Below are 16,093 nucleotides of genomic sequence, written 5' to 3'. Positions count from 1 at the left end.
TATCCAGTTGTATGCTGGATAGCTAATTAGCTAGTCATCTTTGAACAGCTTAGAAACATACCTAGAAATGACAACATTTGTTTATCCTACATGTTAAATGATGACAAAAAAAAGAAAAGAAAAAAAAAGTTGCCTATTCTTGACTAGTATTATGTTTGTTTATATTTTGTCTCAGGTGTCAATCAAATAAGGACACACCCGCCGACTCTCTTTTTGAGACTAAAGGAATATTTCTGATTTCTGAAATTTCCTTTCTTTCAACACTAAATATATCAATAATGCATTTGGAAAACTCCTTTTTTTTACTGTAAAAATGTTTTGAGTTCCCCTTTAATAAAGCTTCTTCCTGCTGGCAGACAAGTAGGTGGGTGAGGACAGGAAAGACACACTGCTTACAGATAATATACATTTAAATCTAACATTGTATGTCACTGATTTTGCTCTATAAATACATAAATCACTAGAAATTGTTTTTTCTATATTTTCTTAATATTTCTGGCATAATGTGCCTGAAATATGTTAATTACACTATAGATGTTTTGGTTGTTTAATGAGTCGTTAAATGATTTTAAAAAAATGAAGCATGAACATGAGCACAGCTGATGTTTCATATTTACTACACACAACAGCTGTCTTGATTAGCACACACAGCATGAAAAGAAGCTAATCTTTACACACTGAATCATCCCAGTGGACTGTCAACATTCAGATTTCCTCCTTTCACTTCATCATGAATCACAGTACGTGCCTGTCTGCGCTTCTCAAAGCTGCTGCAGTGTATCCTGAGGAGAAGAGGAGGAAAGTCTCCACAACAGAGGGATGGAGACAGAACTGGCCACCACCCTGTAACCCATGGTAACGCCATCAGCTGCAGTGGGAGGAGCTACGTGTCTCACTGTGTCTGGATTGGTCAGGAACAGGTGTTCTGAGGTTCCATATAGGGAGGACGGAGGAGGACTGGAGGAGGCATTGTTGAAGAGGGAGCAGTGATTGGAGGGTTTACCTTCAGATCACTTACTGTTTACCTGATTAAAACTGTACACAGAGACATCAGCATGATTCTGCCCTTTTTCTGTTCTTATCTTTTTCAGCTTAGATTATGTGAGCTTGTGATATATACCGTTTTTTGTATTGGGTTAATTAGAACATGCACAGCCAACATGAATTTCAATCAGCTGAACATCACATTAGTTATTTTTAAAAAGCTGTGTTTGTTTTTTGTTTCCTTTATGATCCATTTATTTGACTCAACACACTGCTAATGTCTTATCTGCATCAGTTTACTCATGAAGAACAACAGGAAGCTTAACCTGCTGCATTCACCTCCTGGATTTTTTTTTGGGGGGGGGGGGGGGGGTTACAATAAATTCCTCTCATTTCCTCCTCCTTATCCTCTTAACACAACCTAAAAATGTAATGCAAAGTCTTAAAGGAATAGTTTGACATTCTGTGAAATGCATTGATTTGCTTACTCAGAGATTTTATTGTTTTTTATTTTTTATCTTATTGTTTTGTATCTATATTGAGCATTAACAGTTAAAAACAACTCTAACAGATATTTTACCTCCATTTGTTATGTTTATATGTTCATGTGATGTTACAGGTTAAACTATGTTATATAATAATAATAAAAGCAAGTCACATTGTATACTCAAAATCATACTCTATGAAGTCATCAATGAAATGATTGAGTCCAACAATGTCCAGAAACAGAAGAACACTGTCGTTCCATCAAGAATTGCTACACACGTGGATACAATGCAGATGTTTCATTTTAATGTATGGAGAGACGTTGGTGTGGAACACATAAGTTAAATAAACTGTATTGGCAGCAGTAGGTTGTAGTAAGTAGTAGTTCTTTCATATAGCTACACCCAAATGAGTTTCAGGGTCCCAAAGGAAAGGAGGATGTATATTTTTGTGTGAGAAAAACAATAGATTATTGCATTAATAGATTTTTAAGTATGTGGTCACATGTTAAAATGCATGGACTGCAGTACTAATGCAAATTAGTACATTGGCTTATTGTAGAAAATACTGCATGGTTGTAAACAAGAACTAAATTAAGTTCATGGTAAAAAATGTGTTTTGAAGAAGAATTTTCACTTTGTTCTTTAATAGTTAAGCTGTGTGATAAGTACACCTGTCTTGGTGTTATATTCACTTCTAATGGAAGTGCCCTCACCTCATTGGAAGTAGATGTGAAGAAGAAAAGCAGAAACAAAAATAAAAAACAGCACTGAAGCTGGCATGCTCCTCGTTTTTGTATGAAAATAACATTTTATGACCCTCTCCATTGCCTTAGAGTGAGGAGCTCCACTCCAAGCCTGAGATGTGTAGTAGAGGCAGTACTTGCATCAGCACAGGCTTCAGCAGAAAAAAACAAAAACTTAGTGACATTTTAAAGGAAATAAAAGGCTCTCAGTGACAGTCCGCACTGCAGAGTGTCTGCCACTGGAGTGCAGTGCTTCCCCACTCAGCTCTAATGCAGCAGACTGACTGTACCCAGGAGCTTCATTGAGCAGGTTCAAGTACCTCATATCAGTGCTGACATGTTGACTTCATGCTCTGGTTTCAAGCAGCTAAAACATCCAGATCACACCAGGTCAAAGGTTTGATGGATGAGGATTCAGCAAGGAACAACTCAACGCTTCTGGTAATGTTATATTTGACAGGAAGGGGCTTTAAACTGAGGCAGATTCAAAACAAGATAGTCTCCCCGGTAAGTGCTGTGGTAAGTGCTGTTCCTTAGACAATAGAGTCTAGACCTTCAAATTCATTATTTATCCACTTTTTAAAATTACATAACTAAAATGGAACTATTTGTAGCTGTCTAGTAGCAAATAAAATGTGCTTTTACAACAGACCTCACCTCAGCTGCTTTTTTTAAGAGTCAGTATCTTCCTGCTGTCAAGAGGAGTTCCTCCAGCAGCCAGGAAACGTCTGGGATTTCCTGAGAAGCGTGATGCCTCAGGCTTCAGCTATGTGCACTAACTCACAAGGCACGCATGAAGCTTCTGCTGCTGTGGACTTGAATTACATCCAAATAAGCAGTTATGGACTGTGACACTGCGCGTGTATGTGTGTGTGTGTGTGTGTGTGTGTGTGTAGCCATGTGGACGGGAAAAAAACAAAAACTTTTTTCTTTTTTTTTATTCCATCTCAAAACAATCTTCCCACTTGGTCCAGTAGTAGCTGTTTTTGGTGCTTTCCATCACATCCCAGCTTTTCCCTCAACAGATGGGAGTCGCTTGGTTGTCATGGAAATGTAGATCAAATTTCCTTTTTTTCCTCTGCGTTTTGAATAAAATTAGAAACAAAACTTGCAAAATTAAAAAGGCATACTCAGAGTAGCTTCATTCAGGTAATCTTTAATGACAAAATGTTCATCATTTTTTCCAATGTAGTGGGAAAAAAGAAAATTAAAGCAAATGCATCATTACAATAACTACTGTTAGACCATCGCAGTCTGAGGGAAATCTCTTTCAAACACCTCCCACTTCCTATTCACATCAGGCCCTGCCATCAACCAATAGGGGGTTTGATTTTTCACACCTTTAATTCAGTTGTGAGAACATGATCTGTGTCAAACTTATCAGACTCCTGCTCTGCGCGTTCACAATCTTTCTCCGACGTCAGGAAAAACAAAAAACTCAACAAAACAACAACAAACCAAGACGGGAAAGAACAATCCGACTTAATGCTTTACAAAGCTGCGTGTACAGGCAGAGACATGGACATCGCACAAAATAACAGTGCAGCATCTCTGTGGCTGAAATGAAGACGATGAAAGCCGACAGTCTAACCCGGTCACTGTTAGATTATAAGAAGAATCGTATTCGCTACAAATGATTTCATGAACAGGTAAATTGTACTTTCCAGCATCCTCTGGCCACTTGAGAAAGCATCAGGTTTCTGTGGATACCAGAAAAGGTGCACTAAACTCAGAACTTCAGATACTTTCTACTGTGCTTTGAGATCTGAAATTCTAAATTGGTAAATACAACCGACCCACGCTAGCCAAGTACCTGTGTTTACACGTTAAGTAGAGCCTCGTTCAGCGAAAGCGGACCCTCCCTTCAGCCGATTAGAAGCTGCTGCAGCTCAGCGGCATCACTCAGAGGAGGCAGACGACTGTAAAACTGAGGATCAAGTATCTCCTGCCTGTCCAAACTCAGGCCTACTGATCTGCAGCCTGATGAAGCATTTCTGCTTGCTTTGTGCATTTTGGCAAATGTGTTGGGAGTGTTATGATGTAGGGCTGGCTACTACTGGACATTTTCTTGTTTGCTAATAACTAAAAACGACCCTAATGAAGCGATATCTTGAGAGCAAAACTCCTTGTATCAAAGTAATTTATTAAAAGTTGATTACTTCTAAAATAAAATCACTCAAAACATCCTCAAAACAAATGTCCCAAAACTGAAATTCTCCATTATAAAATCTCAAGGTTTTGGTTCCAACTAACTTCTGATTCCTTCAGATCCACATATATGTAACAATCAGCGTTGTACCATGTAATATCCAGCCCAATCTGGAGAAAACGTAAGCAGGAAGTGACCAGTTAGGATCACTACGATATGTCACAGACGAGCCGGGAGACAGTGGAAGGACCACATGGACGCAGACAGGTTTCTGGACCCCACAACCACACAATACTGTTAGTGTACACACTGAGAGGGACGTTCTGCCTGCCTGCACCACACACACACACATACACACAGACACACAGACACACACACACACCCCTACACCCTGCTTTCCAGTTATTGTCACTTTGCAAATGTCACTTCATCTTTCATCGTATTGTTTCTACTTTCTGTCACAGGAAAAAAAAGAAAAAGAAAGGTAAAATCATGTAATTCTCTCTCTTTCTTTCTCTCTCTCACTCTATCTCTCAACTGACAGACAGCTGGACGCTACATCCCCCCCGGTGCAAATTCATGAGCGCTTGTGGTTTGGGATGGCCACTGTGGTAAAATCCTTTCTTTAATACAACTTCTCAATAAACCATCACTGTTGTAAAATAAATTAAAAAAGACTATCTTATCTAAAGATAATTAGCAAAATGGCTACTTTCAAAAAAAAGAAGGCATGATCACATTTTCAGTTTGTGTAGCCCACTCGGAAATTTGGTCGAACCCTTCTAGATCGAGTTGGGGCTACTCGCGTTGGTGGCACAATCTCTGGTCAGTTCTAAATACTGGACAGTCCTCTATTTGTTATAGGATGATCAAAGGGCACTGGGACATCACGTGTAGTAGAAGAGTTTGGTTTAATGCTGCGACCCTTCCTGAAAACCCACCCGTTATAAACATTTAAACCAAAAAGAGAGGGGGGGAGGAAATATGACCTTATTCATTCTTTAAAAAGCTTCTACAAATGAGTGATGGGGTATAAGAAGGGAGAAAGAGGGATATCTACAGACAGACAGTCAGAGAGGAAGCAGATCAAGAAAAAAAAAAAAGAAATAAAGAGGAGGGGGGGGGGGGGGGGGAGGAGAGAAAAGGAGGTGGAAGAGGCAGATGCATTACTCCTACTGAGAACATGTCATATCTCAGGGATGAGGAGGGGGAATAGCGGGAGCAGGCGGGACAGAGGGAGGGAGAGACGGGCGTTCTTCTCACAACAGCAAAACTTTCTCCAACATCTCATGGCCACTTCTCAGGCACTTTTCTTCAGATTTGGGCTCAGAAAGAGCTGGCTGGTGGCGTGGTCAACCTCTTTCCGATGTACACTCTGTAGAGAAGGTGAGCAGAGAAAGGAGCAGGTTACAAATCACCGTCCAACAAACCTTCTGTTGAAATTCAGCATGGTGGTCACTAAAATGTCTGGAAAAGCTTAACCTCTTGTCAATACCCCCTGATCTGAGGTCAGGAATCACATTTGTTATCTTGTCTTGACCTTTCAATGGATTCTTCAAAAATAGATGTTATGCAAGCAGGTCCCAAACTGGTATTGGACCCCAGTAGGGGGGACACAGGGCTACAGCGGGGGATCGCATATCAGCAGGGGTAAAATATGTGGAGTGTAAATGAAGACGAATAGACTTTTGTTTCACTGCCTCACATTCTAGCTCATCAACACTGATTTGACTACTGACAATGTTAATGAATGCATTTCACTAATTGCTACAACAGAGTTATTATTAATGTTATTAATTACACAATACGTATGGTTGGACAGTAACATACTTTGCTGGGCTGTGATGTGCAAACTAGAAAATAGCTTCTCCTTTCTTTCTTTTCTTTATTTTATGAACACTGATTGAAGAAAAAGTAAAGATTGTATTACAAGCCAACACAATGACACAAAGCTGCCTCTGTGGTGCTTTAGCTTCATTAAAAGAATATAGCCACTGTATACATGGTCCATATTGAAGCTGGACATGCAGATAGGTACAGTTAAGATTTAGTTTTTAAAATTGAAGCCAATATATGATTCCAGCAGACTGCACCAGAGTACTGATTTTATCCTAAATGGATGTGTATTGATACCACAAGTGTCTACACAAGTGTTTGCACAAATAGATTTTGGAATGTTTCGTAATATAACCATAGTATTACAGAATATATTAGTAAATCTAAATATACTACCTGTAACTATGCTACACCCATCATTTAAACCCAGAACTACTGACTCCCATGTAACTGAGAAAATGAACAAAGTGTAAACTGTATATGAAGAGGATTAAGAACGATTAAAACGGACACTATTAAGACTAGGATGCCTTCTTCAATTTGTGTACTGACAATTTCACCATCAATAGACACAGGCCCCAGCAGAGGGAGCCACAATCATGTGATGAAGGTTACATACATTTAAAAAAAAATGTTTCATCGATTTATTGTCAGTGAGCTACATCATATGATTGTGGCTCCCCCTGCTGGAATACACCTGTTGTACTAGCCGTGGACATCTATAATTAAAACCACCTGTGTCTATTGGCTGGGAAATTGCCAGCACACACACTGAAGAAGGGCGTCAGTGTGGCAATTCAGAAAAGTCTATTTATAGAGCTGTCATATTTTTTTCTTTTTTCAATATGAACTACTTTAAAAGGATACAGCACATTGTTTTTATGGTATTATTAACTCATAATAATACCATAAAAACTATGCACTGTATCTTTTCACTTGCTTTTGAATGAAGACAGACATTTACAGTAGTATCATAGTGGAAAGTTTAGATGAATTCACTTCAGAACACAGTGACTTCTGACTCTATTAACCCCAAAATGGCCAAAAGGGATGTTGTGATTACTCAGTTTATTAATGACACTCATTGCATACCACATCATGTGTAAGAGAGCACTGCTGTCCTTGGTATGGTTGCAGGGACATGCTGTAACATGTGTTATCACACGCAGAAAGTGCTCCTGGGAGTGTCATAGCTCACTATGAGACAGCAGGTGTGCAGCATTTCAGTCGGCAGCTGCTCTGCTAATTTGTTAGACAGCTATGAAGGAAGGGACCCAGCTGACTGTGTCTGCGGTTGGGCAGCTCCCCCTGCTGGGGTTTATGTATTACTGGGAAATATGAGACACTAAAAATTAAATACAAATTAGGTTTAGTACATAAAAATGGTTTTAAATATTAAAAATGGTAAAGAGCTTCCAACCCAAGCATTAAATGCTTTCATAGTAATACCAATGACCAAATACCAACATTGAATGCTGAGCTACCTGCATTCAGGTAAGCTAAAATAATATCTGTTGCTTTGGTTTCATGGACAGTTTCAATGTTCTGTGATGCTGGTTTTCAACCCTGATAAGAATGCACTTCTCAGAGCAACAAAGAGTGTTTACAGGTCATGTGATATTTGTTTCTTACCCCAGCCCCAGAGCGAGGATGTGTGATAGTAGCAGCGATGGGATGAAGACTTTAAGGAACTCAGCGGAGAAGATGCCTCCTTTCTTCATGGCCCCGGTCTTCCTCATGCTGAGCGTTACTGAACGGCGAGGGTGACGGAAATGAAACTCCCTGCAAACAACCAGTCAAAGATTTGTTCCGTTTGTGTTGGTCTGGAGACGACTCAGTAACACACACAGTAGCACTTACTGAGACATGCAGAGCAAAAGTAATACAGCTGTATATTCTGTATAGTCTAAGGGAGGAGAAGGGCATTTTATGACAATGCTACTGCAAAACTGGGGGGGGGGGGGGGGGGTCACTCCAAGACATTCAAAAATGTTACAGTTGTATCACAGTGAATCTTAACCTGACTGTGAAAGTAGCTGAGCACACCAAGAGGTTAAATACAAAGCTAAATAAGGTGAGAAGAGTTGGAGATAAAGCTACGATTATCCATTTTCTTTTCTCTGTTTTGTATCATTGTATACTGAAAACCTAAAAATAACTGAATAGCAAAAATGATCATTAGCAGTAGCCCTACAGTAAATTTCAAACCTGCCACTAAAGTACAAATCAAAATGAACTGAAATGAACTGTAAAATCTCACCCTTTGTTAAAAACAAATGTGACTAGAGAGATGACTTGATTTGACTGGATAACATTTGACCTTTTGCTCATTTTGTATAAAATTTCATTAAAGTATTTTTGTTGGTATATATTTACAAGATACCAATATTAAATATTTTTAAAAACAGGGCTGAGGGCACATAGTAATAATGACACATGTAATATAATGATTTTAATTGGCTGACAGGCTAACCCCAACCTGTTGACTGGGTTATATGAATGTGTACCAGCTGAGCACGTGGCTGCCAAGGTTTCACAGAAACTGATTGTCAAGAATAAAAAGGTTCTTAAGGACGCAAAAATCCAGGAAGAGCTGTTCATTTCTGGTAATATAAAAATGGTTCTATTCTGTGGATCAAATTCACCTTCACCTCTTCAAAAGTTAAGTCGGCATCAGAGTTTTATAGACATTTTCTGGCAGCTGGCTTTATATTTGTGCTTTAGACCAACTTTATTGCCTTAATGACTAACCACTTTCTCTGGACAAACAAGCAGCTGTGTGTGTTCAGTTGCCATGGAAACATTACCTTTATGTTTACCGAGTTGAGACTTACTTGGGGGGAATGTTTTCCGGTCGACTGGACCAGTCAGCAACCCAGTCTGAGTCCTTCATCAAGATGTCCATGTCCCTCTCCCTCTCCTTGTCCATGATGTCCTCTTCTGACTACAGACACAGAGACACAAACATTAGCAGCCTCATACTTCAGATGATATCTATGTCTTTGACCATTTCTTTCAGGATCCAAAAAGGTGTGTATTGTATATTTGTGCATATGTCTAACATTCTCAAATCAGTTTTTGACTGCAGATGAGATTCTCCCTGACAGAGATCAAAACTGAATCAAAGCATCAGCAATGAAACGAGTGAATCTTTATCAAACAGAAACAGAGTGACAGTGATGATGAGAGCACATGCTGCAAAAAAAGAAAAGACACGCTGGGTGGGGCGGCTGTCTCCTTGGAAACTAAAAAGGCAGGCAGCAGTTGTCGTTTTCACGTAGGCACACCACCTCGGGGCTGACGGTCGTGGTTGCCATGGCAACAGACCGATGAAGAACCCGGGAGGCGTGCGAGCTCTTACTTGGCTGTCTCTTCTGCTGGTCACGTCCACGTCAAAGATGATCTGTCCATCATCCTGGGGACTGTGGGGCCTTGGGGGACTGTGGGTCAAAAAAAAAAAAAAAAAAATTCAGAGACCTTGTTATCATTGAGGTCATTCTCATCAGTGACTTACTGGACTTTAAATTATAGAAGGTATTTCAACACAGTCATGTGACGGGAAACCTCTGGCTTCATCGCTCAGGTCACAAGTTCCAAATCAGTGAACAAAAGATATTTAAAGTACAGGTTACCATAGCAACCGTGCTTCTAGTATATGCTCCTTTACTATTTAAGGTTGAATGGATTACTACAAAACCAGAAAAATGTATGACAGTTTGAACACAGCTTCTTTTTCTGCCCTTGGTACACTGCCATGGTAACAGTGCTGGAAAGTACCTTAGATGAAGCAATTCATCACTTAATAGGAAAAGAAAGCAATAAATTAAATGAGTTGCAATTAAAAGTAATCATAAGGTAACATGCAGCTCAAATAGTATTAGCACTGTTTGTTATTAGTGCTTACAAATCTCATCTTGTTGAATGTTTCACCAGTAAAATACACGCTGCTCCTGTCCTCTGATCTCTCTGTTGAAATGTGGTACTTTACCGTTTGTCTTAGTGGGATTTATAAAGAAAACAATCCCCTAATTAACTCTGTGTAATACTAAACCCGAGCCCTTTGGTAAGACAGCGTCCGTGATGCTGTTTGTTTTCCTACTCGTATCAGGGCGGCCTGTTGATTCAGTGTTCTTGACTCAAATCCTCACAAACATCCTCAGGTGACTCACTGACAGCTGACTTACCCCGGCCTTTCTGATAAGCTGTTTTATCGAAAAACTTGAGGATTACGCACAAGCACATGATGCGGTTGCTGATGGGTACAGGGGGTTGAGAGGTCAGGATTCTTCTAACACTGTTAATAAAATGAGAGACGCCATGTGAAAGATGACGTCATTTTATTATAAGAAGCAGACTCAACTCCGGAGCAGCTAATAGAGGCCGAGTCGGAATCAAAGTGACCGATATTAAAACACCTCTTACAAAAAAAAAGGGTTTGCAAAGTTTTTTCCAGGGAGTTTTTATTAAGTGAGAAGCAGAAAAACAGCCATCTTGGCATGCTGTAGGCTGACAGCTACTAAAAAGTGTTGTTTTCTCAGTATTTGAACAAGAAAGATCATCATTTTATTTTTATTTCTACAAAAAGCTCTTAAAAAAGGGTGTAATTTTTCTCTTGTGTAAACCTGTGTCACTAGGAAGCTAATAACAGGTTTCTAAATATCCCATAGCTTCACATCAAAGCCATGGTTATAATTAAGTGAATCTTCTTTGGCTTTAAAATCAACTATGTTCTGAAACTGTGTTTAAAGTGAAGTTAGGAACCAACTTCAACACCAAGTCTAAATCTTCCAGAGCTACAAACACAGGCTGGTATGAACTCATGTCTTCCTTTGAACTTTTTTCAAGCATGGCTGAAAGTCTCCTGCTCTAATCTTATTTCATTTTAAGCAGATTAGGAAATATAAATGGCTATTTGACCTTTTTATTTTGTTTTTGAGTTTCAGAGAAAGGTTTTTTTATTTGGAACATGGGTTTTGTATAGTTGTTAATATCATAGAGTACGACCAGCTTTCTATCACGTTGCAGTTTTTAACTTTCGGAATCAAGGGAATGGAAAAGAATAGTAAAAGAAAATCATCATCTAGATACAATGTCTGCCTGTATGTATAAATCAATACAGTGAAAAGGGAAACAGATCAATTATATTAAAGTTAAAGAAAAGTAAAGTTAACTCCCTTTAAGAACTAAAAGGGAGTAAATGTTAATGTTAGTTTAGCTCAAGTCTGATCTAGTCTTAAACAAATGCTGATTTCTACATTATAAAGATATCATGAATCACATTGAACCAACCCTCAACTGTAGGAGTTTCTGTTTTCATCCATTTTCTAAACATATATTTGCTTTCAGAACTGCTACAGCTGTCCAGTCTCTTACCTGAATACAGTGTCTCAAACAGAACGGGATCAATATTTTCAGTCAGGAAAGTTTATTTTGTTTTTATTAATCTATGTATGGTTTGTGGTATTTTTAAATACATTTTCTCAGCTGTGTTGCAGTTAAATTATGTTCCCATTAACAGGTAGCTAATGGGGTTTCAGAGTCTCCTCAGGGCTGCTCAGCAGGGCAGGTCCTGGTGTATTTTGAGCGACTGAATAAAACTGGGACTCTGAACGCTACCTGTCGCAGGAGGAGTTGCTGCGGCTCGACTCGTGCTGGGCGTCCAACAGGATCTTCTCCATGTCTCCATTGTGGATCGAGGACGAGGACGGGACGTGCTCCAGCCCTCCCACCATGGCCTCTTCTTCTTCCACCTGAGGGAGGGGTAGCAGGCCCGGGGCCGGCTCCGCTGTGGAAGATGACTGGGTCGAACCAGCCGTGCCTCTGTTCATCTCCAACTCCACCCAGGACCCTGAGCGAAGAAAAAAGACAAACACACACGACTCCTCATTAGCTTGCCTGTGTCGGTGCTGCAAAACATACAGCATGTTTCTAGTTTAAAAAAAGAGAGGAGGAAATAAGTAAATCAGATTAAACAATTTTCACCCTGCTGCAAGAAAACACTGACCTCCATAGTTAGAGAGAAATGTACATCAGCTTATGGTAATTTTGTGATTTTCAAACTTGATTTTAATGACTTTTAGTTTATTTTTGTTGCAGTGTTAGAGAACCATTACTAGGTGTGACTGTTCATTCTTTACATTTTGGCCAACTTATGCCAAAGTAGCATTTCAACTGAATGTATGTAAAACAGCTGCATGAGGGTGTTTAGGTAATACATAGACAACATTAAGATTAGAGGTCTTCAAAATTTTGCCTTGCTTTTCAAAGATTTTCTAACATTTGGATACAACTATCAGTATCACCTGATAAGACGGAGCCAGTGTTAAGTCATGTCAGTAAATCAATAAGCCAATATCCTGCTCAGGCTGACTGCCCTGGTATGCTTTTAAAGAGCAGGCGCTGTGCTTCCGTTTGCCACTAAAATCATCAGTGTGTAAATGGGAAGCATCATTTAAAAGCCATTTTTAAAATTGTGGTGCATATTTCCACTCTTTTGGTTATATTCCTAGAATAATGAACAAGTTGTGATAGATACTGTTTGTGAAGACATTTGAGTTGTAATAGTAGGACAGGCACAGGTGTATTAAAGGTGTTCTGACTCAATTTTTAGTGTCCTGGTGAATCAGCATGTACAACACAGCGGTCTGATAACTGGCACGACTAATCGGATACATAGTAACCGTTAATATTATTAACTGCACCTGTGCTTTTCCTGCTTTGACGTGCCAAAGTATCTTCTTCTTGTCTTTTTAACTTAGCCTACAGAGTGCAGCAGAAATGTTTTTCACTCAACACCAAAGCAAAATAGAGCGATGAGAGAGATGCCAAAATTATTTCCTGACTGTAAGTCAGAGGGGGAACACAAGACAGACGGCCTGAGACTGTCAATCAAAGAGGTTCAGGAGTAAAGCCCCTTTTACTGCCGTGTGATGAAAGGGCATTAAATGCGTGCCAGTGTATCCACCGTGGTTTCTTCTAGACCTTGAATGTGATATATGACGCTGTGCTGTTTGTACGTGAGCTCTGGCATGGACTGGCATTTGGGGTACAGCGTATCACAGCCGGGTTACAGATATAGAGGAAAGGTCAGGTTAGCCAGGGCAAAGAATTTGGGGAATGGGGTAAAATAATCTGTATTATCCCATTACCACGCAGCTTTAAAAACACTTTCTCCTTCTGCACTTACTAAAACATAACTGAGGAAGACCTCCCAAACAGGTCACATGATCCCCATAAAGGTAAGTAAACAACACCGTGTTCACATGAGCTGTCAGGGGACTGAATTTCACAATTTAGGCACAAGGCCCAGTTATACCCACTACCCAAATGTTATGCCCCCCAATGCCCCCATCGTAACCAGGTCTCGACTCAGCACTCGCTCTCATCCTGCGGATTACACAGCGGACTACGAGCCAAGCTGCTGTCGACAGCCCATTGTCTCCGCTCCGTGGACTAAAACCACGTTGCCATGGCGCTGATGCTTCCGAACATTCTGGCCACAACGTTGTTATCAGCTGTTGGGTCGGTTTAGAAGTGGCAGACACGATGTGATCTCTTTGATCTACTGATGCCGAGGGTTCAGAAAAAGGAGGGCAGGAGGGCCACAGCTGCCCCTTTCTCTTGCCTCAAGATCTCAGGTATTAGATAGAAAAATGTTTATGACAGGCTCCAGGAAATGCTAAAAATAACACAGCCTCTCAGATAACAAAGCACACTGCTGGACTCTCTATCTGATAAGTGCAAGGTCTTATTGTCCCTACGGCAGTGTCTCAGCATATACAGAGACACTCTAAAACGTCCTAGTGCACAATGCCACTAACAAAATCTGCTGTGAATGTTGTGCTTCAGTCAGATGTAATGATAAAAACCAGGTTTATCTGCCAAATGCAAAAGTTCTTTAAAAAATAGTGTTTAATAACTTTTGTGACAGCAAAGAACTCAGGACCTTCTAAAAAATAAGTTATATAGTATTCCTACAAAAAATTGAACTTTTCTAAAGTTAAACAACAGGACTACCAGACTTGGACATAATGACAGATAACCTCATAAAAGCAGCACTTGTTGCTTTCCAGCTGACAGGAAAAGATACAGCTGTTGAATGTACAAATGACAGCCATAAACCAGGTTATAATATTATTAGCGTCTACAAGCCAAATGCTGGAAACTTATTTGCTCTGCAGGCAATTTTAAAAAGGTGACTATTCATTCACTGGCTATCCTAGTCGGAGGGAAAAAGGTGTCTCTGGATTGGTGTCTGGAAAGTTTGACTTCAGCCCAGATTGTGGCTTCGAAATGGGCCAGCATTCATGTTCCTACTGTGCTGTGTGGTGAAACACTTTCTCACCATCCTCACGTCCAAAACGTCTGCACGTCTGTCACTGTGGCCAGAAATAGCATGCCAAGTCACGGCACCCCACAGTGTGGTAAAACTTGGCCCAAAACAGGCCCCTGAGTCAGTGCAGCTGTGTTAAACATGCCTTTGTTTACGTCAGTCTGTGCAAGCAGAGGTCTTATAAGATATCCCATTTCGACAACCTGAGTCTGTGTGTTCACATGATAAATGACCTCATACACACAAACACAGCACACACCCAAAAGCTAAATGCCAAATGCTAATTTAGTTAAGGATTTATTTAGAAATTGACCTTAACTGCATACACAGGGATTCTTTTTACAAAAATTGAATTGTATAAAAAATAACACCTAAAAGTGTTAACAGAATGTATCCGCTGCAGATAACTTTGATTTAATGTGAGTGTTTCTTTAATTTGTCTCGAAGGATAACTGTGGCTGTATAATACAGAAAAAACGTTAAAAATGGTCCAAATAATACGTTCCCCATTTTTGCCAATTTTGACTTCTTCGATCTAGCCTTGTTGACAACGCTTAAACCCACCTTCGCCCCACCGCGTTACTCGCTGATTGGCTTACTTGCCCGTCAATCGACACACACCAAAAGCTATTGGCCGAGCTACTGTCGATAAACACACGGAACATAGCGTTCTCACTCCTCCCCCTATGTAGCTGCACTGGGGGGAAAAGATAAACGAGCGTTTATAAAACTATCTTCAATGATTGGAAAACCCACAATAAACTTGATATAAACGTACAGTCGGGTACCTCGACAAGTACGGTACTGAGAAAACACACTGACAGACTGTTACAGTTTTAGCATTTCCTAGCCATTTAAAGCTTACCGTTTAGCCCCGAGTCTCCGTTGTTGTCTGTAGAAGTAGCGTTAGCAGCTTCGGACATCGTCGTTTCTTGTGAGCAAGGGCGGGTTGCATAAAAGGCTCGAGTCAATGCAAAACGTGCAATACCTTATCTGCACACATGCAGACTGACCCAAGTCGCCTTCTTCCCCCGCTTTAGCGCTGCTACGGTTTGTTTTTGTCCCGTTAGCTGGTCTAGAAGCAGCAGCCGCGAGCCGCTCAACCCTTCCCGGAGCTGGGTGGTGACGTCACCGCGTCCCGTTGATAACAAAAGAGAGAGAGAGGAGAGGAATTACATAACGAACTGAAAAACACACACGGGCTCCGGCACGCATGCGCTGTAGAAATGTAGAAATGACAAGAATATGGCATCTATCTGCTGAATGGCGTGAGCTCAGTGGGTACATGTAGGAGGGGAGGCGTGCATGCACTCACGTACACAGCACGCGTGGCCAGTCGAGACACGAGGCAGCCGTGTGGCCCACAGCTTGGCTCATGCACACATCATACAAGCTTATTTAAATTAACTCTTAAGTAGTTGCTCAAGATCCAAAGCAGCTCGTTGACATTGGTCGTTCAGTGACAGATTCACAGCTGGATCTACAAGTGAGCTGCAAGCAGTTTTTAATGATTGAAACCCAGCAGGTGCACTACTGTCTGTACACGTGGTTCTAGCTGAAG

The 16,093-nt window shown here is 40.5% G+C and overlaps 1 protein-coding gene across 1 annotated transcript; it reads right to left on the bottom strand.

The window, feature by feature from the left end:
• Positions 1–3,351: 3,351 nt before the first annotated feature.
• Positions 3,352–15,668, bottom strand: bnip3lb (BCL2 interacting protein 3 like b). Its single transcript, XM_053340489.1, has 6 exons — positions 15,398–15,668; positions 11,817–12,048; positions 9,562–9,640; positions 9,035–9,144; positions 7,833–7,982; positions 3,352–5,739 (listed from the first exon to the last, which is right to left on the bottom strand). Exons 1-6 carry the CDS (start codon positions 15,453–15,455, stop codon positions 5,691–5,693), a joined length of 678 nt encoding a protein of 225 aa, XP_053196464.1. The 5' UTR covers positions 15,456–15,668; the 3' UTR covers positions 3,352–5,690.
• Between the last annotated feature and the right edge of the window lie 425 nt (positions 15,669–16,093).

This window comes from Scomber japonicus, chromosome 19, assembly GCF_027409825.1.
Source record: "Scomber japonicus isolate fScoJap1 chromosome 19, fScoJap1.pri, whole genome shotgun sequence".
Taxonomy (NCBI): domain Eukaryota; kingdom Metazoa; phylum Chordata; class Actinopteri; order Scombriformes; family Scombridae; genus Scomber; species Scomber japonicus.
The sequence above is the reverse complement of the archived record's forward strand: the minus strand, read 5'-3'. Positions and strand labels throughout refer to the sequence as shown.

Bases quoted from the DNA above. Each gene is read 5' to 3' on its own strand.
- bnip3lb (XM_053340489.1), bottom strand. From the start codon at position 15,455: ATGTCCGAAGCTGCTAACGCTACTTCTACAGACAACAACGGAGACTCG. The intron at 7,983-9,034 runs GTAAGTCTCAAC...GGTTGTTTGCAG, and splicing joins CCGGAAAACATTCCCCCCAA to GGAGTTTCATTTCCGTCACC. The intron at 5,740-7,832 runs GTAAGAAACAAA...CCTTCTCTACAG, and splicing joins ATCCTCGCTCTGGGGCTGGG to AGTGTACATCGGAAAGAGGT.